This window comes from Musca autumnalis, unplaced genomic scaffold, assembly GCF_047663935.1.
Source record: "Musca autumnalis isolate F117 unplaced genomic scaffold, ASM4766393v1 scaffold_1, whole genome shotgun sequence".
Taxonomy (NCBI): Eukaryota; Metazoa; Arthropoda; class Insecta; order Diptera; family Muscidae; genus Musca; species Musca autumnalis.
This window is the reverse complement of record NW_027411644.1, coordinates 119,690,521-119,702,283: the sequence shown is the minus strand read 5'-3', so window position 1 is coordinate 119,702,283 and position 11,763 is coordinate 119,690,521. Positions and strand designations below refer to the sequence as shown.

At 35.7% G+C, this 11,763-nt stretch overlaps 1 protein-coding gene across 4 annotated transcripts in view; it reads left to right on the top strand.

Annotated features, from left to right (window-relative positions):
• Window positions 1-1,859: 1,859 nt before the first annotated feature.
• Window positions 1,860-11,763, top strand: part of Orco (odorant receptor co-receptor) — a 41,320-nt gene continuing 31,416 nt past the window's right edge. Inside the window, exons 1-6 of one of the 4 annotated variants that reach the window (XM_073991266.1) lie at window positions 1,860-2,165; window positions 2,250-2,609; window positions 9,596-9,903; window positions 10,203-10,339; window positions 10,408-10,785; window positions 10,889-11,090. In XM_073991266.1, coding sequence (XP_073847367.1) covers window positions 9,596-9,903; window positions 10,203-10,339; window positions 10,408-10,785; window positions 10,889-11,090 — 1,025 coding nt within the window. In that variant the 5' untranslated portion in view covers window positions 1,860-2,165; window positions 2,250-2,609. Of the gene's footprint in view, window positions 2,166-2,212; window positions 2,610-9,595; window positions 9,904-10,202; window positions 10,340-10,407; window positions 10,786-10,888; window positions 11,091-11,763 lie in introns of all 4 variants that reach the window. The other 3 variants (XM_073991249.1, XM_073991258.1, XM_073991275.1) reach the window with 3 other exon arrangements.

Genomic DNA, 11,763 nt, shown 5'->3' with positions numbered 1-11,763 from the left:
TGCCAAAGTTTGAGCACAGGCGAATTCTTACGAAATCCTCTACAGATCACATTTATTGTCCAATCAATGAAAAAATTTTACCAGTTCTTTGTTGTGGCTACAAAAATAATCCCACAAAAAATTGTGAAAATCGGCTCTGATTTTAATATTAGATATAATAGGGCCCATGGAATGTTTGAGGCCCCGGTGGCACGTGTTAACATATTCCAATTGTGCTCAAACTTTGGCAATCTCAAAATCTAACAAAACTAAACGTTTTTGGGGGGGTGTCGCCTAAAAATCCGACATTGATTATTTTCCTTTGAGTTAAAACCAGCCTAGTATACTCGTTTCCCTGCTTACTCTGGCTCTGGGCTCCTCAGCTGCGATATATGGGGGATGTTCTCCGAGGACCGTATTCACACGATAGTTGTTTATGGCATCTGTGACTGCAGCCGTGTGAATACTATTTAAACCTGCTTGATAGGTTTGTTGATCTTGAGGTTCTCTCTTGTAACGTCGGACCTCTCTTTCCATGAAGATCCCTCCTGACATGCCAGGGTGGGGTCCTATCCACCATATGGTGATTAGCATGGGTCTCACGGTAACACCCGAGCAAGTACTGAAACAAAAGTATGCCATTGTGTTGCTGTACTGGAACAATATTTGCCTCCTCATGTAGATGGTCAACTGAAGACATGAGGAGGCGCCCTGTTGCTGTTGTCAGGACGGTGTTTTGAAAGGTTTGAATATTTTGCTATCGCGTTGCAATTATATTCGCGGACCAAACTGGCGCTACATAGCTTATCTGCACCCAAAGTGGTGGCTACATATCAGCTTGTTGCTGATAGCTGTGACATGCGCGGAAGATATGAACATGATGTCGAATGTGACCTGTAGAATCTTGGAGCAGCTGGTGGTCGGAACTCTGCTGCCTTCGCCCATGACATTCCACTCAGTGCTCGCCTCTGCCGTCCATGTGGTGAACAGACTGACCGTAAATTTAGTGGCGAACATTTGCATTTTACGCGAGTGGAAAAATGTGGTAAGATCAGTCAAATATGAGTTCACCCTTTCACAAATGACATCAGGGAAGGTACCTGACGCCAAGATCGTGCAATCTTCCGCACACGTTACGGTCTGAATGCCGTCTGGAGGGGGTGGGATACAGGAGAGGTAGAAGTTAAACAATTTGATAAGTCAAGCGCCACCGTCACTGTTCTATCACACGGCTTGTTCTGGTTGAGTCCTCGACTAATATGTGTGGAGATGGCGTGCAGCGTTGCTATCGTGATGTGCTACTTATGGAACCCGTGCTGATGATCGGCAACTGGATAGCTATTTCTGACGCTTGGGAGGACCAAACGGGCCACAAAAGCGAAATCAGTCAGTACGATTAACCTCTGCTAGCATCCTTGCCTGGCTTCAGTAGCGAGACTACCCTGCCCATTTCCAGACTTCGGGAATTATGTGGGTGACTAGCTACAGGTCGAGAACTTTAGTAAGATACCCTACTCCTGGTTCCTCCAGCTGTTTCAGCATTACCATTGAGATTCCCTCAGAGCCCAACGCTTTGGATGATTTAGCGTTATTGATGACATTCGCAACATCATCCTTTAAATTGTGGTGGTTCATACTAGGCAGAAAGAGCCCTTGTTTACTTTTTTTTGCATGTAGGGTCAAGTTAATAGACTTATTGTTAATAGTTCATAGTATACAGTACTTTTTTAACCTCCTTTGACAATTTTGTTGTGCCATTTTAAAACAGCACATGTGTATAGTGTTATTAGTTTATATTTCATGACATGGGGGTTAAATAAAACCCCCAAGTGTTGTTAAATGTTCAAAAATGTTAATACTCAATGTTTTTATGAACTTAGTTTTTCATATTAACATTCACGAAGTCCTTTTACGGCGGTTTGAGATAATTGTGGGAATTTTGGAAATTTAAAACAGACGCTTAGAATTTTTAAAAACGGACATTTTCTTAATTACCATTTACTTCAGTACGATACGCACGTGTATAGAGGTCAGGGATAAGAAAGGCGGTCACGCTAACAAGAATATTGTCACTTCGTTCGTTATTGGCTGACCGTAAAGTTTTCAATATCAATGTGAAAGTCCATGGAAACATAAAGCCACATCAGCAATAGTAGTTTAGTTTGCCTCATTCTTTCCCCGAAAAGGTGACTTGGTATTTGTGCTGCATTGATTTTTAATAAAACTGAATTAGAAATTACTTTCAGTGGTTGTTTTTATACATTTTCTAGCACGTCTGACCGTTACCAATTAGTGTAGGCGTAGGCGAGCGTGAGAATTTTGAACTAGAAATATTAAGGCCATGTTGGGTCCCAGTACAAGCATTGTTATGGATTCATTGTGTTTCAATACTTCGAGAAGATTAGACCGCTCTAGAAAACGGTAAACGTTTCGTTAAATTTTTAACACAAGAGTTAATAAAAACTAAAAAATATATATAAATAAAATATTTAATACTGTGCTCAAACTTAAAACCCTCAAAATGTTTCTAATAAATACATAGTTGAATAGAGCCACATTAAAAAAACTACATTGTGAATTAAATATTTATCTTAGATTTGGAAAAACTACTTGGTCCATAAAATATAAAGGTATATTTAAAAAATAATAATATTCGAATATATTACATATAAAAACAAAAAATCATGGTATTAGCATTTAAAAAAAGCAAAACGAACTGTTAAGGTGTTCATACGAAATATTTTTATTATTTTAAATTGGATATAAATGTTTTGGTGCGAATCGAAAATTTACAAACTAAAGAAAAAACAAATACGTGTATAAAAAAATAAATAGAAAAAATTAATAGAACTTTTCATAAGTATTTTGAAAATGTTTATACATATCGCAATTAAAAAATATATATGGGAAATGTTGTAAGCTATTTCATATTCTATTAAAAAAAAATAATTTTTTTCGCGCTACATCAAATATTTCTCGTACATGCTTAAGACATATAGATTGTGGAATGGCTTCTCTGTCATTGAATTTTTCTTCTTTCAAATGCAATTTTTGTTTTTTACAACATCAATTGTTGCGGACAAAAGTTAACGTGGTTTTACTTCTACTTTTAAGAAAAAATTATTATAAAAACGCTAATTATTTTAATGAGCACAATTGTCACTTAAAAGTTATCACGAAGGGACATTAGTGAGTAGATTTCATAATATTTTTAAAATGTTACTCAGTATTTGCGAAATTTACAAAAAAAAAATAAAATTTTAAATGTGATGCGACTTTTTCAAAATATACGTCCATTTACTCGTCAAAAATTACAACAAAATTAGTTTTAAATCAAAACATAACGGGGAATCAAGTGAGACCAAAATTATAATAATCGGGATAATATTTTGTTACAGCCAAAATAAATTTTGGTTTGAAAAATGCGTTTTCACATGCATTCTAGAGTTGAAAGTATTGGAAAAAACTATTTCAGTACTTCTTTTATTTTTCTTGAAACTCCCAAGAAAATGGGCGGACTTTGCTTTATTTACATTCACAAAGAAGGTTTCCCATTGAGGAAAATTATTGGGTTGTTGAGAAAAAATTTAAGGAATATAGCTCCCTTATCAGTGAAGTCTTTAAATTTTTAGAAAAATGTTCGCACAAAATTTCCGTTTTTGGATACAGATTTCTGTGAAGCTGTGTAGACTATATTTACGACACATATATCAAACAACTCAGAATGGCGAGTTCTACAATCCTATACATGACTTTTTGAAAAACCTGAAATTTGAAGAACATTTAAAATCACTTAAAACCTGGCATCAAAATGTCACCATCAAATCAAATAAAATCAAATTTTGAAAAGTTGTACTTTGGTGAGATGACCTTATTTAGTCGGCTTCTACATTTACTTGGACAGGAAAGTGTGGTTTAATCACAAATCAAGAGAAAGCAAACAGACACCTTGGCTTCAACCCATTTTTATCCATTTTTTAACATAAATATAGCCACAGCTTCCACACAAATTAACTTTTAAGGAAAATATTTTTGTCAGGTCTAAAAACGTTTCATTTTATCCAAAAGCATTTAACTTGTATAATATACAACCACAATTCGCGATTATTAAAAGGGTAAACCTTGGCTTCAGCTATGTAAAATTTTTAGAAATATTGCCCAAATATGGATAGTTTTTTGCGAATAAAAATCTGAAATCGGCAAAACGTGAATGTATACTGCCTAATTTTGTGTAACGTATGTTTTGTATCTATTATAATGTTACGTACACCCTGACTAAAACTTTCAAAATATTGAAAGTCCGTGAGTGTAGTTCTATGTGGACTATATTAAGACATATACCGACAAATTTCAGGTTGAATGTTGTGTAGCCCCAACGAACACTAAATACCAATTTTGTGCCATTTTGGTGGAATATTGAGACCACAACTTTCAAATACCGAATATGTGGATTTACCGTTTTGTGGAGACTAGATGAAGACGTGGACCTATACCGACAAATTTCAGGTGGAAAGTTTTATACGCCCAACGAAGACTAAATACCAAATTTCATCCATTTCAGTGTGATAATAAAACTAAAACATTCAAAATACCGAAAATCGGGTAGTACCATTCTATGGGGATTATACAGCGATGCCAACAGTTTTTGATCTGAAATCGTCAACAAAATTTAGAAAATCGTCAAAAATCGTCAACATCGGGTTGGTAACCTTTTAATGCGATTTTTCGCTGATATTTTTGTCAATAAGACTGGAATATAAGATATACAACGCATAGCAATAAATATAACCCAATATCACTTAAATATCCCCATAAAAAAGCTTTCAGAAGATGATAGTTTTCCTATGGTTATCGAGTTTTCAGTAATGCAGCATGGTAAAGCTGGGTACAAATATCGCTTGCTTAACTATGTGAACGCCCGTGTTTGTCGGTATACGTACAGTTTGGTTATTGGGCAGTCGAAACTCGTTAAAAATTGTCATTCCAAACTGGCTGACCGCTTAAGAAGGACATTAGTAGGAAGTTAAGAACAACAAAATAGATATACAGTAGAATCGCGATAATTCGTACCACGATAAATCGAAAATCTCGATAATTCGTATAAGCTGCCGGTCCCTTGAAGCCATTTCCTTGGCATTTTGACCTCGCTAATTCGAAATGCTCGATAATTCGTATAAAATTGCCGGTCCCTTGGATTACGAATTATCGAGGTACTGGTATTAATATTTTATCTCGCAAACTTTTCAAGGAAGATTAACAAAACTAAACGAACATTTTCTGCTGATTTAATTTGAATGTAGGGCAAAAACTATGAAAATACCTGCATTCCAGATATGTGCTCATAAAAACGAGTTTGGAACTTTGTTTTCCTTCAAGTCTTTCGTGAAATTTTGATCAAAATATAGTTATCGTATTTTATTTCATGCAATTCTGACTTACGTGAAATCGTCATTTTTCAATTTCAAATAAGCCACGATCCGGACGGCCCAAAGTGTTCAACTCACAAAAAGAAAGGTGTATTGTAAGGAAAGTCAAAGTAAACCCAAAGATAAGTGCACCACAAATTCGGTCAGAAGTTGATGCATAGCTTGGAAAATCTTCCCATCCTGAAACCATACGACGTGTGTTGCACAGAGCCGGATACTATGGACGAATTATGAGAAAAACGCCATTAATTAATTGTACGAACTGTATCAAGAGAGTAACCTTCACTAAAGAGTATGTTAATCATCCACAATCCTTCTGGAAGACGGTTATTCTTTCTGATGAGACCATAATAAACCTCTATGGGTCCGATGGACGTGAAACACGGTGGTGTTTCGGTATTAAATTGGGCTTGTATGGCATCTCCAGGGGTTGGTAAACTCGTTTTTATTGATGGAACCATGACATTTTGCAAGGTAATTTAAAAGAAAGCGCGACAATTTTGGGAATATCACACAATTACGCATTTCAACAGGACAATGATCCCAAGCACACGGCTGTCATTGTCAGGGGATTTGTTGTTAAATAATAAAAACCAACTTAAAACTCCGCCGCAGTCTCCCGATATTAATCCTATAGAGCATCTCTGGGACCATCTCGGTCGCCAAACTCGAAAAAGAAATGTAAAAAACAGAGATGATCTGAAAAAAGTTATTATAGAAGAATGGTCCAAAATTCCAGTGTATGTGAACCAAAATTTTGCTGAATTCTATGATTTCTCGACTTCAAGCCGTCATTCAATTCATTTTTTATAAATATACTAGGGGACCCGGCGAACTTCGTCTCGCAGTTTCTTAGGTACAGAACTTGATGGCTTTGGTTCAAACCTATAATACTATTATTGCTATCACCTTGTTCAATGGCAAATATTTCTTTGAACTGTTTAGGACGATCTTTGAAGCAGATGCCCATTAGACAATTGTACTTTCGACAATTGTCAGTTTGACGAAGAGAGAAGGTACTGAGAGGCAAAGTGTTTCTATTTTCCTCGACTCTCTCTTTCTCCTATAAACTGACAATAGCCGCGAAAAAATTAGGCAACTGTAAATCGGGACTAAAATATATTTTTTAAGCAAATAACACGTTTTGCGATGTAAATAAAAATATTTGGTAGCACAGTTGAAACAAAATAATATAATAACGCCCCTATTCGTTTCATAATTTTATGGTTTTCTGTAATTCTTGTTTTCAACACTGACCACGATACTTCACCGAAGCAATTGAATACGAAGGAAGGAATGCGATCGTAGGAATTTGAATTTAATGCTGAATATAGTGCTTATTTAAATTTGCGTTTTAATCAATTAACCTATTGTGAGCAGAGGGATCCGATCGTTATCGAGTAACCACCTTCGTCTGCTTTTTTCTGACTTCTCTGTTTAACGTGATCTCAAGAATTCTACTTGCATTGCAAGTTCGGAATTAGATGGCTCTGGTAACACGGACAAATGCGGTAATTGAATTTTGACTGAGACTGTACTATCCAGTATTTGGTACATTGAACTTGTTAGCAGAGCTATTCTATTAGTTGTCGTTCTTTGTGTGTTTCGGATGCTTGAAGTCTTGTCACATTAACACGCGACTGTTGTCGATTATTTACTTACCCTATATTTAATTTCGACGTAAATAGCATAGTAAAATTAATATCACAAACTAATTAACGTTTAATAAGTATTTACCTACTTATGTCGCCCGATAAAGAATATTTGTCAGATATTTCGACCAAAAACCTCCAGTACCTCCGATTTCTGGTTTTTTTTTTTTTTCTTTCCAATTTTGAATATCATCCTTTTTCGATGTGCACACATACAGTATACCAGTGTACATATGTATGTATTTGGCCATTTGTAATTGCCTTCCAGCTCTGCGGGAACTAAACCAATTGAAATACTCCTTTTCAGTGGGGATATAATTTTTTTAGTATCATGACAGGATCTGAACAGTATCAATATATATCTTGTACAGCTTAAATTTTACACCGCATAAATCTTAAGTTGAACTTTCGAAGATATTTTCACTTACATTTTAAAAGTATACATACATATGTGCCACAACCTCACTTGTAATGAAATTACCTCGGAGCTCTTGATTTTTCAAATAACCCACCAATTTTGTAGATCAAAACTGTGGAAACCAATTTCGGCGTTATCATCTTCATCTTTTCAATCGGAATCTGACCAAAACCACAACTAATCTTTACAAACTCTAAGCTAAACCCTATCCTTTTAACAATTTTTCGATGTTAATTTCCTAAAAAAACGCTGGAAAATAAATGAAAATCGATTTGATTATGAATAAAAAATTCTATACAACTTTCAAAAATTGACAAAACAGAGGCGTACAATGGACCCTCACCGTTGGTGCATATACAATTTTCACCAAAAACTGTCCAAATGAGTGTCAAGGTATACTCCAAACGCGAAGCTCGATAGAAATTTGTGGAAAAATTGACTTTCTTGAAAAAAATATTTTTGCAAATTTTTCCGCAATTTTCGCAATTTTTTTAGGTTTAATCCTTTTCCATGAGACCATTCCGAATTGGTGCGAATTGTCAAAATCTGTTCAGCCGTTCTTGAGTTATGAGCGTAGTAACTAACATCATCCTTTTTTATATATCGACGCCTCCAAACAATAGTATGCTAAGTCAACTTAGCATGTTTTCAAGTTCTTTACATTTTTGTATTTAACGTCCTTTTGCTTAAATTCTGTCAAATTTTGGTAATGATCGGACAATCCGAACAGAAGTTATAAACAAATATTTCCTTAGCATAGTACTGAAGGTCAAGGAAATGTCCAAATTTTAAGAGCTTGTCCTGCAAAACTCGATTTTCAGAATTAGCAAACTATTATTTGGAGGTGTCGATCGTCCTTTAACTTAAATTCTGTCTAATTTTGGTAATGATCGGTCAATCCGAACAGAAGTTATAAACAAATATTGACTTAGCATAGTACTGAAGTTCAGCATACTATTATTTGAAGGTGTCGATATATAGATTAAGCATATTAAGCAATGTATAATTATGTTTTTTTTTTTTTTAATGAGACTACCTTTGTTCCTAAGAATTAAATTTTTTTTTGCCTGAAATAAATAAATTATGTTTTGTTATTGCCAAAACATGTAAGCTACACAACTGTATACTAATTTGTACGACAGACTGTATAATTGGCCATATACGTATGTATGTATATAGAACCGGATTTTCATAAATCTTTGTAGGATTAGTTTTGTAGCCACAGCAAAGAACTGGTAAAGTTCTTTCTCCAGATACAAATGAATATATAAGCAAAGATCTCTATGTTGGCACGGGTTAACTTTAACCGACCGTCATTTTTGGCCCGCCCTAGTTGTCAGTCATGGTATTCTCCATATTTAATTTTAGAAGAAGTTGTACTGCTCCAAAAAGGACCGCAATCTTTTAAATTTACCGTCGAACCGTCCACAATCATAATTGTAGAAGTCATCTGCGTTGAGAAAATTCTGGATACATAATTCTAGGATTCGATCTAAATGGATGTATCCTTAGTGACCATGACTACATACATATGTAGTTAGTATATGGACAATATCTTCGACTTCCATAGCAAATCCTGATGACATAATTCTAGTTTATGAACTCAAAATATGCAATTTTACCAAGTTCCGACATACGGTTTCTTTATTTTTCAATTACTTAATTTCCATAAATATATCGAAAAACTCTTTGGATTGGAAACACAACGACGAAATCTCGTCGAAAAAAAAACATTAAAATAATACTTATGTTCAAGTATATCGAAAATCAAGGTTAAAATCTTAAAGTACTCTCCACGTTTTCCACATAAGCTTTTGAAGATAAACTGCTGCCAGGTTTGCAAAATAAATCAAATAATCTAACTTCTATTTATGCTCTGTTCCAGAACCAAGAATATACAAATTTTACAATTTTTAACAGAAAAAATAAAATTATTAGATTCTTGCCGGTTTTGGAACAGAGCATTAGCTATGCACTGTTTCAAATGATTAAGAGTTAAATTACTCAAAACCCATATATATCTATTATTTTTCAAGTACACTTTATTTTGTTTGCTTAAATGGTTTTCCTTTGACAAAATTCTCCTTTATTTAAATACCATTTTTCATATCTTTTCACAGATGCAAGCCAATCTGCAGCCAACGAAATATACCGGCCTTGTGGCCGATCTGATGCCCAACATCAGACTGATGAAATATTCCGGTTTGTTTATGCATGCATTTACTGGAGGCTCTGCATTGCTGAAAAATGTCTACTCATCCATACACTTGGTGCTGATAGTGCTGCAGTTCATATTTATCCTTGTCAACATGGCCCTGAATGCCGACGAGGTTAATGAATTGTCCGGCAATACAATTACGGCTCTATTCTTTACGCATTGCATTACGAAATTTGTTTATCTGGCCGTAAATCAAAAGAACTTTTATAGGTGAGTACGAAGCCGATGATGGCATCTCTTATCATTCGTTGATGGCTATGGGCTAAGAGCAAAAGGTTGCCCTGGTTACGTTATAAGTGGTGTTTTCCATTAAGCGTAAACACTTTTAAATGTTATTGAGTTTGTTTATTCTACATTTCTGTGTGTGCGAGTGTTTTTCTCTACCCGAGATGCATTAATTAATCGAACAATTTATTTTTAATTGCGCATTCCGTACCGGCTGGTGTCCATGTCTATGTTGACGTCATTGCTTGGCTGTCACTTTGAATGGTGGTCGGACAAATGGGTAGAACACTTAACATTTGGAATCAGCCAAACTCTCATCCTCTGTTTGCGGAATCGGATGCTCGCTATCATTCAATTGCTTTGGCTAAAATGCGAAAGTTGTTCTTCTTGGTTATGTTGACTACTGTGGCTTCTGCCGTGGGTAAGATAGATTCTGGGTTAAAAGCTTAGGTGGTCATTAATTAATTTTCTTCTTCTTCTACTTCGTAGCATGGATAACCATTACCTTCTTTGGCGAAAGTGTCAAGTTTGCCACAGATAAGGAAACAAATTCAACAATCACGGTACCCATTCCTCGGCTGCCCATTAAATCATTCTATCCCTGGGATGCTAGTAGTGGCATGTTTTATATGATTTCGTTTGGCTATCAGGCCTATTACTTGCTCTTCTCAATGGTTCATTCGAATTTGTGCGATGTCCTCTTTTGTTCCTGGCTCATTTTCGCCTGTGAACAACTGCAGCATCTCAAGGGAATAATGAAACCATTGATGGAGTTATCAGCATCGTTGGATACATATCGACCAAATTCCGCAGCCTTGTTTCGTTCGTTGTCGGCTAATTCAAAATCTGAATTAATTCAAAATGAAGGTTAGTAAATGAGGAAGGGGGAATGGGGGAATCGAAATGTTTGTCATTACCGCTGTTGTCTTTATTTATGGTTTTGTTTTCTTTTGTGTGTTTCTTTATGCAGAAAAAGAACCTGTCAATGATTTGGATATGTCGGGCATATACAGTACAAAGGCAGACTGGGGTGCCCAGTTTCGTGCTCCATCAACTCTCCAGACTTTTAATGGCATCAATGGCGGCAATCCAAATGGCTTGACGAAGAAACAGGAAATGATGGTACGCAGTGCCATCAAATATTGGGTCGAACGTCACAAGCATGTTGTCAGGTAAAAAGTTAATTAAATATTTGTAGACAATAATGTAAAGAAATGTTATAAAATTAGAATAGACTGCCAGTCATGATTAGTAAAGTGTAACTAGTTGATTAAAAAGTCAAAGAAAATCGCTAAAAATGTTTTCTTCAGTAGAAAAGTTATAAAAATCAGCCACCACTATCCGAACGAATCATTGTGGCAACACTTCATCTCTCCAAGGTGAGACAGTTGACCACCTGAAATCAAACTCCACTCCAAAGGAGGTACAGCAAGGCGTCCTTCTTTCCGCATTTTACTTAACATCTATCTAGTGAACCTCAAATAGAAGACATTTTCATGATATTGTACGCCGTAGACAGCAAAGTGCTTATAATTTTATTATGTGTCAACCAGGCGGGGTAATGTCCAAATTTCTTTCAAAAGCGTAATCTGAATTTCTCTGGCAGAGTCTTCTGTGTCTTTCTTTACTTCCTAGACATTGTGGTTGAAGGCAAGCGATTCCCACTGATCACAAGCTTAAAACTCGTATGGTATTGACGCTAATCAGAGTGAAATCCCTTCTGAAACAAGGAAATGGAGACACTGATAGCAACGCTCGCTCTATAATTATGCCGGCCCTGTCTGTTCGTTGATCCTAAGTAACTTAAAACAAAACCCACGCACATCTCCCACGCACATCTCCGAA